General features: G+C 36.6%; 1 protein-coding gene across 23 annotated transcripts in view; it reads right to left on the bottom strand.

Moving 5' to 3' along the window:
* Nucleotides 1-17,009, bottom strand: part of ABI3BP (ABI family member 3 binding protein) — a 234,624-nt gene that overhangs the window by 122,315 nt on the left and 95,300 nt on the right. For all 23 annotated transcript variants that reach the window (XM_055316193.1, XM_055316194.1, XM_055316195.1 and 20 more), the window contains exons 5-9: nucleotides 10,695-10,876; nucleotides 10,056-10,111; nucleotides 3,021-3,069; nucleotides 1,927-1,998; nucleotides 1,228-1,320 (exon numbers count right to left, since the gene is read on the bottom strand). In XM_055316193.1, coding sequence (XP_055172168.1) covers nucleotides 1,228-1,320; nucleotides 1,927-1,998; nucleotides 3,021-3,069; nucleotides 10,056-10,111; nucleotides 10,695-10,876 — 452 coding nt within the window. The remainder of the gene's footprint in view (nucleotides 1-1,227; nucleotides 1,321-1,926; nucleotides 1,999-3,020; nucleotides 3,070-10,055; nucleotides 10,112-10,694; nucleotides 10,877-17,009) is intronic.

Raw genomic sequence — 17,009 nt, 5'->3', positions numbered from 1 at the left:
CTGTTTTATAAAAGTGTAACTATATCATTAAACACTAACTCCCCTGTCCCCTCCTCCCTCAATCCCTTGCCACCACCATTATATGGTCTATGAATTTGACTACTCTAGGTACCTCAGGTAAGTGGAATCATACGTTATTTATCTTTTTGTGACTGGCTTATTTCACTTAGCGTAAGGTCCTCAAGGTTCATCCATCCCGTAACATGTATCAGAATTTCCTTCCTTCTTAAGGTTGAATGATTTTCCATTATATATACATCCCACATTTTCCTTATGCATTCTTTTAAATAATTTTTTAAAGTTTTAACTTAAATTCTAGTTAATATACAGTATGATATTGTTTCAGTGTACAATGTAGTGATTTTTAAAACTTCCATATATCAACTGGTGCTCATCACAAGTGCCCTTTTTAATCCCTATTACCCGTGTAACACATGTCCCCACCCACTTCCCCTCTAGTAACCACTGGTTTGTTCTTTATAGTTAAGAGGCTGTTTCTTAAAAAAAAAAAAAAAAAAAAAAAAAGAGGCTGTTTCTTGGTTTGCCTCTCTCTCCTCCCCACTTTCATTTTTCCCCCTTAAATTCCACATATGAGTGAAATTATATGGTATTTGTCTTTCTCTGACTTAGTTTACTTAGCATAATACTCTGTAGCTCCATACATGCTATTGCAAATGGCAAGATTTCATTCTTTTCTTATGGCCAAGTAATATTCCTGTGTGCGTGTGTACACCACATCTTATCAATTCATCAATCGATGGACATTTGGTCTGTTTCCATAACTTGGTGACTGTAGATAATGCTGCTATAAATATCGAGATGCATATCCATTCATTTGTTGATGGACACGAGTTGCTTCCATGTTTTAGCTATTGTGAATAATGCTAGTGTGAACAGAGATGTCCAAATACCTCTTTGATAACTCTTTTCCAACTTTTCTTTATATACCTAGAAGTAGAATTACTGGACCATTCTACTGGATGGCAAAATGGAACCATTGCTGGATGGTAATTCTATGCTTAATTTTTTGAGAATTGGTCATAGCGTTTTCAGTTTTCAATAGGAGCTATACCATTTTCATTCCCATCAATAGTGCACATGCCTGTCCCTTAGTTTTTACTTTGAGATGTCCAAACAGCTCATTTGCTAGATTCCTTGGGTATCCTAGGATCATCAGTACTAATACTCAGTCGTCCCAAAGTTCAAATATGGAACATTGCTGCTTACCTAACTGTGTCTTGATTGCATCTGAAATTTCAAGCATTATGGATGTAGGAAGTTTTACAGTGGTTTCATTAAGGCCTGGAATAATAAGATGGACTGCAAGGAAAAAGAATAGGGTAAGAGAAAGAAAATGGGTTATGACATAAAATAAAGCTCATAGTATCAGATAATAGAAACTATGACATTTAGCGCTTATTTGGCTTAATCAATTTTAACCCTAACCTAAACAGATTTCTTTTTAAACCTAAACCTAACTCAAACTTTAAACAGATTTTTTTTAAATGTTCAGAACTGAACTAAAAAATCCTCTGGCTTTTAGTCCTTAGAATAGAAAATTATAAAATGGCTGTTTAACATATTAAGTGAACAAGACACCATTATTAATAATAATAGTTTAAAGAACAGTTCAATACACCAAGGATTCCCTCCTAAATGCAACACCATGGGGCAAGTAGGATGGGTGCCATCGTTCTCCCAGACATGGGCTAGAGTTGTTTCTCTAACACACACTAAAACAGGTAGCATCTCTTGGCTCCTAGCCTGGCACGGACACAAGCCAGACTGCTTAGTACTGAAAGGAAATGAACCAATATCAATTTAATAGACCTGCTAACAGTGTAAAATTCCATAAGCACTCTCTTATCAAAAAAGAGCCTGACTTGTTTACTGGAGGTATAGATACCAAGATACACTCACACTCACCTAATATCGTTCCTCCAAAGGGAGTCTTATCTGGGGATTTAGTTGAAGCCCTGTGAGTAACATTCTGAATCACTGTGGAAATACAAAAGTAACAACGTGATGGGAAAAGACAGGAAGGAGTAAATAGTTAATAATGCGAAGCCATTGCACTGGGGAAGCTCTAATATACTTTTTAAATTAATAAAGTAACTCTTTGGGCTGGTACATGGCCAACGAAAGGGCTGGAAAGCACGTCTCACCTTCACACCTATGCCTTTAAATAACAAAAGGTTATTTCCCAATCATAGAGTGTTCCACTCAAATGAGCTGAAAATTTCCTTCCCCATTACCACTCCCCACAGCCTTCCCAAATTAAAGAAATAGCACAAGATGAGGCAATTAATACGGTAAATTTTTAAAAGTGAAAATTTATATTCTCAAAGCTAAGATTCTCAATTATTCCAGTACTGACACTGTTTTGAGAATACACTTGAGACACTGGGTTTTCTTAAAATGAATAACTATTTTAAGTATCCAATCTCTTCTACCAAGAAACTTTCTGGAAATAATGGAATCACTTCAATAATTTGAAAAACTGAAATGCAAAACAAAAGCAACGGGATACTGAAGTGAGATAAGACATTATAATTCTCGAAAACTCTATGTCTTTAATCTCCCTAAAGGGACCATTAAATCAGTTTTTATTTCACTAATCCAAATACTCTATCAATGATTTTCTTCATGTATGCTAACTTAACCCTGAACAAAGCCGCACATACTCAGTTGGCTTTTAAATTTATTTATTATGGTTGTTTTGTATCAAAAGTTTTACTTTTACCAAAGTGACTTGCCAACCAATGTGACTGCCAAGACTTGGCCTATTAGTACAAGACGCAAAATGATCTATTAACTTCTAATTTGCTAGACCATATTGATTTCTTTACACTTTTGCTTTAAAATAATAATCAGAAAGATGGGGGGGGGAAACAGTACTATATTTAATCATCTCAGTAAAAAAGCATATGACAAATAGTTCTAAACTGTTAACTATACCGGAATTGAAATTTTTTAAAAAGATTCTAAACATACATCCAGAGCAGGCTCATACAAATTACCTTGTTTGATGACCGTTATTGGGATTAGCTTCCTTGGGACATATGCTGGCTGAAAAAAGGAGAGTCAGCTTTTAGTTAACTTAAAAAAAAAAAAAAAAAACTAGCACAAAAAACTGAGTGTAGCCCTGTCTTATCTACAGTTGCTGGAAAGACCTTTAGCGCATATATCTACCTCTATATTATTGAATTTGGTTTTCCCCATAAATGTCCAAAGGCTTGAAAGCAGTTTCTGCTGAGCTCCCATTAATTTACTTTACCTTGAAACTATAATGAAAGGAACTAAACCATGTGGACTACTAGTTCATCTATCACTTGAGATGTGACTGAACAAAATACTGTCTACATTTTCTCTCCAAAAGATGCTAAGCCACCTATTATCTTTTAAAACTGATCAACATCCATTGTTTGAGTGTACTCAAGTGCTGCTGCTGCTACTACTACAGACAATCTGACCACCATGAGCTCCCAAGACCAAGCATCTCTTTGTCCAAGAAGGCAGAGCTGGGACTCAGATCCAGACATTCTGACCTCCAAATCCTGTACTCTTAGCCATTCTGCACATATTTATGCACAAAGGACCTCAAACTAGGAAGGCAGTTCCCAGGGTACTCCCTCTCCCCTCTCCCAAATTGCCTCAGACATCCCACAAGGAGTTTTGAGGTCATGGAGTGGCTTGAACAAGGAACAGGTTTAGTGTTAACTTTAAAGTGGAGTCATCCCTGGACAACATTGTGAGCCAAGGATACGACAGCTAAGGGAGAGATATAGGAACAAAATAAGGGAAGCAAAAATATACAAAAGAATTAGACTGAGTCAAAGAGGGGAGCATGGCATTGATTTTTTTGAGGCTTAAGTTTTATACGTGATTATATTATACATGATAAAGAGACTCTATATACCAGATCTGTGAATAATCCAGGATGTGCTGAATGAAATACCACCTTGGTGTTTCAACTGTAAGCAACAGAGACTTGTTACATGCTACCATTTTAGTGAGTAATGTGCCCATAATAAAGAAGGCCCACAATGCCAAGCTTACTGTTGGCTATTTCTCTTGTCTTAAAGTCCTTATGTTTAAAAATCACAAAAAAATAGTTTACTCTCAAATCGGGTTTTTAAAACTGTTTGTACTTATAGACTCTGTACTATAGACTGAATGCTTATATTCCCCCCCCCCAAAAAAAAAACGTAGATGTTAAAACTTAACTCCCAAGTATGATGGTATTCAAGGTAGGGCTTTGGAGAAATGATTAGGTCATGAGAGGTCCACCCTCTGAATGAGATTAATGCTCTATAAAAGAGACCCCAGAGAGGTCCCTGCACCTTTCTGCTCTGTGAGGACACAAGAGCAAGCTCTCACTAGACATCAAACTTACCAGCTCCTTACCTTAATCTCAAACTTCCCAGGCTCCAGACATGACAAATAAATGTTTGTTGTTTAAGCCACCCAAGTCTGTGGTATTTTGTTACAGCGGCCCTCATGGACTAACACACCCATAACAATGTATCCCAATCTAATCTAATCCTAAACTAAGGAATTCATCAAGATGAACACCCTTATATATAAATTATCACCACTATGCGAAACTACATCATCCAAAAGCAGAGCTTTTATTAAATAAATGGTTTCAAATTTTTGAGATCTAAGAAAGTGGAAAATATGCATAATATAAATAAATGCAAAGATCACAATTATATCCACACTATAATTTTATAACAAGTATGTATACACAAATTATCAGAAATAGATCATAGTTTTTTTAACAGTGGTTATTTTTATAAAATGATTTTTTATGCTTTTCTATATTTCCAAATTCCTTACAACTGTGAATTACATTTTAATTAAGAAAACTTATTTTTTGTCAACAGTCTGTTCAGTTACTACATATGTAGTTTCTGTACTGTGTAGCTTATGTACTATTGATAAACAGGAGAATGACCGAAGTATGATTTATATACAATTTTTCTCAGGAAATGGGAAGGGAATAGAAATAGAAGTATGACTTTCAGTGGGAGAGAAAAAAAATTCTTAGCTTTGATGTCATCCTGTCAGCAGGATCTCTTTCAGCTTTATCATAAGAAAATTAAATAGGAGCACTTGCAGGACCATTTTCCAGAAAGGCTCTGCCTCACGTGTCTACCCTACTTCCACCTATCCTGCTTTAGTGAAAGGGTTGCCAACACACAGTCTTTATCATTTGAGAATTTTAAATGCCAGCTTTGCCAGCCTCCAGCCACATGGCAGCTACTTACTAGAGGAGCCACATTGTCTTTCTGGGTACTAATAACCATTTTGGTTAGAGCTGTTGCTACAGTTCCAAAGATTTTTTGAATGGCCTGTTCTCTATCTCTAGGAGTCCTGCCATTTAGTGCACATTTTGCAGAATGTGAAGCTCTTCAGACACATTACAATTTAGTAGAAACACCTACATGTTGCTGTGTTAGTTGCTTTGGAATTTCATTATTTCAAGTTTTAGTTCCTTTGCTGTGATCATTTGTTTTAAACAACTTCTGACAGGGACAAATGGAAAATATTCCATTCTTCACATGAACAGCACGAAGCTTCTCTTTGAGCTCTTGATTATCTACCAATGTTCTATTAAGATGATGACAAGACTATATGTACAGTATGTGCTGCCAAAAACAAGGAAATAATTTAGCCGCAGAATCCAATTCTTTCTAAGACCTATAATTACTCTCTTGCTTAATCTGCAATCCAAAGATGCATCAAGATTGGCCTTATGAGCAAGTAGCTGCCTCTTTGTAAATAGGGTTTTTAGGATCATCAGGAAAAATACTCTTACCTAAAATGTTTATGCTGAAGGCTCTAAATTCCCAGGGAGAAGTTGACACTGTGAATCCTTTCCCTGGTGTCTTATTATACAAATGTAGGGAAGTGTCTGTTATGGGGATTCATTGAGAAATGAAATACTATCAAATTTCCAAGTTAATAGCATTTAACCCATTACAACTCAATTTTAATTGAACTGTTCTACGTACAGTATTTTTAAAAAAGGTACCAGTAACCCTTCCTTGTTGTCCCAGCTTTGACTCTCTTTTGGCTCTTGCTGGCTCTCTCTTCTGTCAAGCATTTGTTGACTCCCATTCCTGTTGCAAGCCTTCATCACTACTTCCTTCTACAGCCTTCATCCTCCCTTCATTTAGTAACTGTTTTCTTTGTGTTTACTGCCAGAAAGTAAACATATTTCCCTCCTGCCCTATAAGAAGTGTGGTATTTTAATGTTGTGGCTGAGTCTCAGTGGGTAGATTCTTTGGGGAGATATGGGAAGAGGCAGCTGCTGTTGTAAACAACAATGAACTGATGACCAATTAGGGCTGATTTTAGTCCTGGTTAGGAAAAGCCTATGCTTATCCAGAAATATCCATGGCAGTTGTAATCATATAGGATGAGGGACTTTCTATTCATTCTGCATTGTACTAACTTCCTCCTGATATTATTTTGAAAATTAGCTTTAATACACATAGTGCTAATGCTGTTCTTTGCAGGCTCTTCTTTGTAGGTTTGTCTATTTGATATTTTTGTGGTATCAGAATATTCACTATAAATTCAACTTTATTTTCAGGCCCTGAGATTTAAAAAAAAAAAAAAAAAAAAAGAAGCTGTCCTTTTGGGCAGTGGCAAGGGTTGCTCAAAATCAAACTTCAATAGTTTAAGAGCCAAACCACATGAGAAGAACTTAGGCCTGTTACATTGCGGTTTTAATTCATTTTTAAGATGTTCTAATGAAAGTTACAAAACATATTGATTTAATCTAATGTCCTGCTTGCAAAAGTCTTCATATTTCTGGTCATTTAGAGAGGAATCAGACATATACTTTTGATAATATTATTGGCCTAGATATACATTTTTTTTTAAGTTTCTGCTTAAGACAACAATTACTAACAACAGAGGGATATCTGATATATTCATTGTACACAATCTTGAGGTATGGGTGGAAACCCCATGGTATCGATCCCTACTCAACTCACTCATCTGATAGCTGTTACACTTTAAAAATTGGCACCACTTCTTTTTTCACCAATAACAGACATGCTTTTTAAAAAGATGGGTGGATCTCTGATGGGGAAAAAAAATGGAAGGGTGAAAACAGAGGTCATATATTAGCGGAACACTTACTCTAAGGAGATTTGGATTAAATAACTAAACATATTTTAAAATATTAAATATGTACTTCAAAAATTGATTGTTTGCTAGTAAAGAGGTAAGATGATTAAGTTTTTTATTTTTAAATACAGACATAATGTATTAAAATTCAGTCCTTTCAGCCATTGTTCATTATTGAGTCATGTTGTGTGTGTGTATGATGTATAATAACACCTGGTAGTAAAAGTTAGGTTTCATCTCCATAAAAAGTGTTTCTAGATTCTCAACAAGAACAAAACAGGAAAAGGATAAATTTTGTTTTTTCTTTCACAATATCATAGATCTCAAGTAATATAATTTATATAGAAAGAATCGCTGTTTTGTTTATGTACCTTTTCTCTGATCTTTTTGGAGGCATAGGTAGGTAGAGGTGATATCTGAAAGTATTTAACAAGTGGTAGAACAAAGGCACCAAATAACCAGAAGAGACCTCTGATACATGTCCCTGGCACAAGTGCACCGGGGCTTGCCTGCAGGGCACATGCTTAGATATATGAATTACATATATAATGTAACCAGAATGCTTAAGGAGGGTGCTTATTTAACATCCAAATTTTTAACATACATATTTATTTTTTTAATGGGTAAAGTTCAAATTGTTTTTCTCTTTTCAAATATCTCTGTTTAGAAGATGCTGAGTTCTTGCTGCCTTTAAGTTTTGAAAACTGAAAAATGAAAACATTTTTCAATGCATCTTTTGCTTAAAACTCTAAATTTATTTCCTATCTTTTAAAATATTGCTCTCTGAAAGCAGTCTCTGAGATGTCCGAATATTCGGATTGATACTGACTTTATTTGGATAAAATATACCTCTAAAATATCAAATCGATTTTCAGGATCAATTCTAAGTGGCCACGTAAGATGGTCAGAGGCTATCCCAAATGATTCCTTTTCAACTTTTCTGTGTTCCAGAGCTACCCAAGAGCACAGATGGCTTTCCAGAAGGTGACAATGGAGAAAGTCTCACGGAGAAATCTTAAAATAGCTGTTCAATTAATCTGGGTTTTCCTTTGGAAATAACCAAGAGTTTCAAACCACAGCTTGTCACAGCTGGCTGGAGTTGGGGTACTCTGCCTCACAGCTCGAAGTGATAAAATGTCTGGCTTGGGGTCACAGATGCAGGAAGTTTCTTCCTGAACCTTCTCATCATGGCTATTTATGATATGAAAAAGAAATTAAACTCCTTCGGAATAAACATCAATCATCCTTCTCAGTTTTGCTGAGTAACTCTCACTAGATGAAATATTTTGCCACAAGATGTTACTGGGATATGATTGCTGGAAAAAAGGAATGAAAGAAATGACATCATTAAGTCACATGTTAGACAAAGTAAGACAGCCAAGAGGGTGGGAGATAAGATATGCCTCCTAGGTAACCGTTCATAACATGAGTGAGGATTGTTCTAGAAGAGGAACAAAGAGCAACTCTATTCTCTGTGATCGAAGAGAGAAAAAGCCAGAGACCTTAATAAGGAATGGCGCAACTCAATACTTAGTACAAGGCCAAAAGATTGTTTGCAAAGGAACAAACAAAACCAAAAACCCCACTCACGTAACCTAATCAATATATAAACTTACTACCTGCAATATAGCAAAGTAAAATTCATATAGAGTTTAATTATCACAAAAATCAAACCACTTGTAAAACTAAAAGCAAAATAGGGAAATATTTGTCTGCTCTCTGGATAGGGAAGGGCTTTCTAAAATATAATGCAATTGAAAATATGACAACGGAAAAGACAATTTGATTAAACACATTTTAAGGCTTGCCCGTTTCAAAAAATTCCCATGAAGAAAATTGGTAACAAATGTGAGAATAATGTTCCTAGATGATATCACAGAGTTGATGTTCTTTAATCTATAGTCTTTAAACTATTCAATAAAACCCAAGAGACTCCCAATAAACTAGGCACTAAAACCCAAGGTCATTAAATGGAAAATACAACTGGCTGATAACCAAGTGAAGAAAGTACTATTTTAGAAATCAGAGAAACAAATTTAAAAACCCACTTCACGCTATTATATTAGCTGAAAACTCAGTGATGGAAATACAGAATTGTTGATCATCAGGGCACTAAAGCAAGGTAACTCGGACACTTTGATGGCAAGATTGTAAAGTGGCCCAGCCTTTCTAGCAAGACATTTGATCATCTATATTAGGAAGTTTTCCAAATGTCAGTGCTTCCTCCACCTGCTCAGGACATAACTGCCTTCACTTCATAAGTGGGCATATGACTTAAAAGCAGACATCTCTGTGAGGGTTATAACAAGGGCTTGCATTTGTAACAGGTAGTTGCGTACTGGTGCGGTGCTTCCTGAGGAGAGATTTTGAAAAGCGGAGGGAAAGAGAGCGAGGGACTGAGTTTCTGTAGTGAGACAGAAGCAGGGGTCTGGGTGGGGGCCAGGCACAGTAGAAAGCCCAGCCAGTTGCTCCATGGTTTTGAAAAGGTTGGCTTTTCAAGTAGAAAGTGAGAAAATAGAGGTAAGAAGAGTGAGGATGAAAGCGAAGAATACCAGTGTAGACAGAGCATGTGCAAATTCACTGTGGAAATGTGTTATTTTAAAAAACAATCCACTGCACAGAAGATAACAAGCATAACCTTAAAATACCTAGAATATGGAAATCGTAGAGTAACTATGTTGAATATCAGTATTTTAGAGCTTTAAACCTGTTAGATAATCGGGTATCCTACTTCCAACTCTGTTTTCTGAAAAAGAAACAAAAACCTAAAGCATTAAGTACTTTACACAAAGTCCTGTAACCAGTTAATCCTACTAGACTGATTTCCTTATAAAAACAAAACAACAAAAACACAATGCAGACACAATCTCTTAAAAAAAAAAATTCTCTGAGAATAACCTGGTACCTACCACTGTGTGGATTTGGTCATAGGTGCTTTGGATCTTCCCGTTTACTTTGTTTTTACCTGACAAAACAGGGGGGGGGGGGGAATAACATTATTTTCATTCTTTTCATTCTTTGGTCTTCCTAAATTAATTCTTCATCTTCATTATGAAGAACTCTACCTCCTGCTCTAACTCAGTCATGTTAATCATGTTATTTGTTTACTATCATTTAACCACTGATTCCAATGAAGGGATCACAGGAAGAAAGCCCAGGGCCCCCTAACATCTTAACATTCTCTTCTCCTGGCCTGGCTTTCAACCCCAAACACCTGTACCCATTACTGCTGTTTTCACTCAGTTGATGCCCTGAGTGAAATCAATCTGAGGCAGATTTACAACACTGCAATGGCCAAAGAACTGTTATCAAGAGGCCTCAAACATCAGCTTATCTTTTTTGTTGTCGTTTAAAAACCCCACTCATTAATATACAAGATTCTGAAATACCAATACTCAACTTCTGTTCACATTTGTATTTTTTTTTCAAATGCCTGAGGGTGAGAGTTAACTCATCTCATACTTAAGAATAAAATGATTAAACATTTGGTACTTTGCAGAAGGAGGTAAGAATTACAGAAAGCTCACCAAAGCCGTTGGGGTACTTACTGCCAACAACAGTCTTGTGATTGAAAATCTTACTCCAAATCCCACCTTCTCCATTGTCCTTCACTCCGAACTCATAAACTGTGTTGGGTTTTAGATTTTCCACAATTGTTTCAGTGGCTGGACAGATTTGAAAGACCCATTTCTTTTCCTTATCTTTTTCTCTATAGCGAATTGTATAATATCTGTTGAATAACCAGAGTACGATGCTTTAAATTCACAGGGAGGTTCAGAATGCTATTTCAAGGTTTTTAAAATATCACAGACTCTCATCTACTTCAGACTATATTTCACGCTGGCTTCTGTTTTTATTTTTTAGAAATTACAGAAAACATGAAAAAAAAATAGCTCAGCGAGCACATAAGTTTTTAATTTCGAATTCCAAGTTGGAAACCACGCAGCGGTGCAGTTGCAGTCTGATAGAACTCAGACCTCTCAGTTCTATCATTTGCTGCTTTGCAAAATGCAAGTTGGAAAGTGCTAGATGGGTCATTTTTTCTCCAATTATGCATAGAGCAGAGCATAGACATAATTTTAAGTGCGTGGTATCATAGTTTCATAGCTGGATGGGTTGAAGCCTGGAACTGTATGGGTTTATGCCACAGAATGTCCACTAAGGAAGTACCATTCAATTGTGTACAAGAGAAACCTGAAGCTCTAAGATGCTTTGAGGACTGCATTTTAAGGGTAAAATTTTCCTATCATTATAAAAATAGAATCAAGACTAAAGCCAAGGTAAGGGTACAATGAAAAAAATGAAACAATGCAAATTTAAGATCACAGTTACATTTATGCTTACTTAGGGCTTTGCAACATTCAGCTCTATTTTTGGTAAAGTAATGATAATCCTCACCACTGTTTTTTGGCACTTTTATCACATGCGAGGTTTTATGTATAGCACTTCATTCAATTGTCATAAAGTCATCTTAAGTAGAAGTTACTAATCCCATTTTACCAATGTGAAAATAGAGATGCAGAAAGATGGCTCAATTTGCCCATTGTCACCCACTAAGTGACTTTAAACCAGTGGCAGAACCAGAAGACAAAGACTCCCCTTGACTCTGCTCTAAATAGTCTCACAAAGTGGGGCAGCAGACAGGATGAGGGGTTTCGTTAGTACTGTATATAGTAGTAAGAATGAATGAGCTAGAGCTATGTGCACCAATATGAACAATTCTACAAACAAAACATTGAATGAAAATAGCAAATTTCAAGATGATACATACAGTCTCATATGATTTCCATAAATGAAATGCTCACAAAAAAAATGCATTACCATGTATTATTCCTGGCAGTGTGAAGGGACAACATAGACTCCAAGGATCTAACATTTATGTTAGTGCTTTAGTTCGGGAAGATGAGATTAGAGGTGGGGCCAACAGGTAAATCTTACCTGCTTTTTATTTGTAAATAAACAGTAAATGAAATACCTGGTCAGTATGATGTTGGAAAGATGTTCACTGAAGTACTATTTTAGGTACTTCTATTTTAAATTTTCTCTCAAATATTTAGTACCTCATCCCCATTCCCCACCCTCACATATTTTAATGGGCTAAGCTTCAGGCTAGTGGCTTTTATTTAAAGACTTACAGAGTCACACATATACTTGCGCTAAATTACATGGACTGTGCCACCTCTCAGTGCCAGACACAAGTTGTTGATGATACACAAAAACAATTAACCGGAAGCTCTGGAAACAAGGGGGTCAGGACTGGCCTCATAACTTGTGAGGCTCATTCTGAAATGAAAACATGGGACCCCTTGTTCAAAAATGATGAAGAATTTCAAGACAAAGACAATAGAGCACTAAACCAAGCATGGGCCCTTCTCAGGAGGGGGCCCTGAGCAAATGCACACGTTCCACCCCCAGCAAAGTCCGCAGGGGGTGTACAGAGAAGGGGGATGAATTTGTATGCTTCTGTACAGTCATATTTTGAACATATTTGTATATTTAGCCTACTTTCCTACTAGTTACAAGCTACTGAAATGTTTGAAGTCATTCATTAGCTTGCTGCTTTCTAGTAAAACTACTGTCAGGGCTCCAGTCCCCAATTTCAAAGGAGCAAAAGACAGAATGAGTGAAGGAGGCTGTTCAGCCAAAAATACTAACTGCTACTGGGCACAAACATTATAGAATACTAATCCTCTGTGTCCTGTGGATTGAAACGTCAACAGAAATTTATGAAACATTTACTGACAAGTATGCTGCATGGGAATTTTTATTGTTTTTTCCCTGCCTTGGATACTACAAGATGCCAGAGAAGTGCAGAGAAGCTGCAATCAGACCAGATGGGCTGCCAGGATTATGCAGCAGCTCTACTTCGGATACATTTCTCAATTCTTCAATTGCTCATGTGATCGCGTAGTGGTTGGGGGAGGGTGTCAGTAAGGAGTGCTGTTAACACAATGATTGAAGGCCAGATTCCAGGGTTACCAATAAGCTCGATTTTATATCATCTTCCTAGGAATGAAAATAAAAAATGTTCTACGAACTTACATGTTAAAAAAAATCCATCCTGCAAATTTTCTTTATATTGATCACAAAGCATTCTAAATACCCTCTCTGATACCAAGTTTATCAGGAAAAATAAATGTACAGGCAGCCGATGTTCTGCTTCAGAGATGTTATCCTTGTCAACAGTGGCTTGATAATTATATAATATAGACAGGTTCTAAGTGTTAAGAGTCAACAAGACTATTTAGTTGTAAAGTAATAAATCACATTTCCTTGATTTTAAAGCTAGATCGAGGCCTCATGATAATAAACTGTGCTGTACAAATCTAGCACACAGAAGGTACTCCATAAATATTTGTGGAATGAATAGAACGGACACTTGGGTGCTCATGGGGTCATTCTAAAATTAGAATATAATTACTCTAAATGGCCAGTAATTCCATCACCTAGAAACACTGATCTAAGCAATCAAGATTACAATGATCTTTTCAACATGTCATCACATAACATTTCACTTACCAAATGCAACATTCCTATAGAATCCATGCAAACTGAAGGAAAATACGATAAACGTCTACACTCAACACCTACAGAGGGCTTAAGATTTTAAGGTGTGTTTCAGTTTATTCATACAATAAACTCTGAAGAATTATAGAAGAAAAAAAGAGATGATAAATGTTTAAGTTCTGACAATCAGTGACCAAGCCAGGCAAATGGCTGTTTTCTGACTCCTTTAGTATTGCCCTGGACTTTCTTTCTAGTAAAACTACTTGGCAAAAGGAGATGAAAAGAAAAGAAAAGAACAAAACAAAACAAAACAAAACAAAAAAACAAAAAACCAGGGAAAATCACCCAGAAGGGAAGAGGACAACCGTAATTCTTTTTAACATTACTTAAGGTTTATTATTTCATTGTATATTTACCATAACATAGAGTCATAGACTTCCCATTATTGTCTGAAGATATTCAGGATCAAAGGTTGATTGCACCCTTCTCTGTAGATGATTAAGGACAATCATCATATGGTTTCACTCATACATAGAATATAAGAAATAGTGAAAGGGATTATAAGGGAAAGGAAGGGAACTGAGTGGGAAAAATTAGAGAGGGAGACAAACCATGAGAGACTCCTAACCCTGGGAAACAAAGGGTTGCAGAAGGGGAGGTGGGAGGCGGGGGATGGGTGACAGGCACTGAGGAGGGCCCTAGATAGGATGAGCACTGAGTGTTAAACTATATGTTGGCAAATTGAATTTAAATTTTAAAAATGTAAAAATAAATTAAAATATGGCAAAATTTGAGCTCAAAAATCTTTTGGGAAAATATCACCATGAAATTCCCCATAGCACCACTTGAAATACTGTGTATTCCATCTTCAATTAATTTTGGCATATTTCATTACATGGAAGCCAACATCTCCGCCCCCACCCTGCCCCGACTTCCTGTAGTTTGTAATTATTAATGGAAAGTGTGCTTAATTCTATTCAATTAATTAATTGAATAATACTTAATTAACTCAATTTAGTACTTTGCTGTACGTAGTCTTATATTGTTCTCTAATTTTGCTCCTTATCTTGCTTTTCATCAAGGTTGCATGCTAGAGAGTAAGAATATATGTTATGTACTTTATTTCTTTTAGCTCAGCTATGACAGTACCAGGCAAACAGTAGGGCTCAGTAAAAGCTTGATAATCATGACCCTCAAAGCTCTCTAACTGTACCTCTAGCTTTCCTACAGACTCAGGGAATAAAAGGAACAATAAGTCCAAAAAAATTTGGACACAAATGCAACAAGTCTATTAAAAATATAGCTAGCAGTCAGTGAAGGTCATCAGATCAGACCTCTGGAAGCCCTGCCTCTAGCAACTTGGACTTTAAGAACAAGAACATCTTGTGTCCTATGTGGTAAGAAACTGCTGAGGGTAGTGTTTGGTTCAAATAACATTATCTCTGCTTGCATCTCCCTAATAGTATGAATATTGACAATAATGGTTATTGTAGCTTAAAAAAACCCTCAAAATGTAGTGGAGTGGGCAGGTAGTGGCTTGGCTTGGATATTTGTCAGCTGCAAACTAGTAGCCTGATTTCAGGGGAGTGTTTGCCCACTTATTCATCACTTCTCTCCCTCAAAAGAGAATGGGGGAGGACTAGACAATCTTGGAGGTCCTTTCTAAACCAAAAGATGACTGTAGCTGCAAATTAGACATTTTATTCCAATAAAACACAGAGGCAGAACACAAGGTAGAAATCCCATAAATGAAATTTATGGAATAACTGGCAGTGAATTATCAAGAGGAGAAATTGGTCATTTTTGACAAGATAAATTTAGTCAAGATACATTTAGTCCTTTCACAAACGAGCCTGGCTTGAGGCATGTGGTTGGCCATCATTTGCGCTGTTTTTCCAGCAATATTTTTGTTTCCATGTAATTAACAACTATTATAATTCGTAAACATCTATTCTGCACATTTTTTGCTCTCTTCCCATCAAAGGACACTTCCTTGATACTCCTTTGTTTCTTGCCTTGCGGAGACTGTGCTACTGGTATAAATTCTGTCCTCACTCCATTCTTAAAGTGTCTTTCCCAATCATTCCCACCTGTCCCTCTTCTGACTCTAGGGTTCACTCTTCAGCTAACACATAAGCATCTAGGTAATGTTATACCCTTTCCTTATTCCATTCACTCACTTACTGAGCTGAAAAACTGTTTAAGTATTTTTCATTCTAACAAAGATAAAATGAATATTCCCTTTTATCCCTGCTATCTTTTAACACAAACATTCTTTTAAAAGGTTCTATTTATTTGAGAGAGAGCACATGCACACGTGCAAACACACAAGCAGGAGGAGGGGCAGAGGGAGAGGGACAAGCAGACTTCTGGCTGAGCAGGAAGCGCAACAGGGAGCTTGAACTCAGGACCCCGGGATCATGCCCTGAGTGGAAGGCAGACACGTAACCGCCTGAGCCACCCACATGCTGCCAACACAAAAAGTTTTTCAAAGTAATCTACTTTATCCCACTTTCTCACCACTCGTGATGCCTAAACCTTTGTAATCCTTGTAATCTGGTATCGGATCTGTTAATAAAATCTTTTGATCAAATCTAATGATTTAATCCTCCATGAATTTCCCAACTACCTTAAAATCTACTCATATTCTTCTCCAAATCTGCACCTATTCCTGTTGACTTCAGGTGCCCTCTCCCCTCATGTCCAGTCCATTCTCAAGCCCAATTAGGTTTCCCTGCATGATCCCTCTTTTACTTGTCTCTTCTCTATTTCTATGTGGCACTTAAGGGATCAGATTAGGTCTTTATTATCTTTGGACTCTTAAAATAATTTTCAAGCTGGTCAAAAATTTCCAAGACCCTTCTTTATCATTTACTAGTAGCTGGCTTAAAAACCAGCAAAAAGGAATAAGTGATTTTAGTACTATCTAAAATGGAATAGCTTGCCTGAAATGGTAGTTATAAAATAAAGCAAATAATACCCAAACCAACAAGAATAGCAAACACAGTACCATTTATTGAGTGCTATGTGCCACTTAACCATTTTACATGTATCTCATTAAATTCTGACAACTCTATTAGATAGTATTATTATTACCCCATTTTACAGATTAAAAAAAAATCCAGGCCTAGAGCATTTAAGTAACTTGTCTAAGGCAATTCTGCTAATAATAGAGCAGGATTTTGAACTTAGGTCAGTCTGACCAGAATTTGTACCCTCAATGTCTATGTGGTTACCATTGCTGGAGATACTGTGGACTCTGGATGGGAGATGTTGCAGAAGAGGTTCAAGAGCTAGATGGCCTGACCAAATGATAGCATAAAGGATGATGCTAGGATCCACATACAATGGAAGAT

The sequence above is a fragment of the Nyctereutes procyonoides genome, unplaced genomic scaffold (assembly GCF_905146905.1).
Source record: "Nyctereutes procyonoides isolate TBG_1078 unplaced genomic scaffold, NYPRO_anot_genome, whole genome shotgun sequence".
NCBI lineage: Eukaryota > Metazoa > Chordata > Mammalia > Carnivora > Canidae > Nyctereutes > Nyctereutes procyonoides.
Note: the sequence above shows the minus strand (reverse complement) of the source record. Positions and strands in the feature narration are given on the sequence as shown.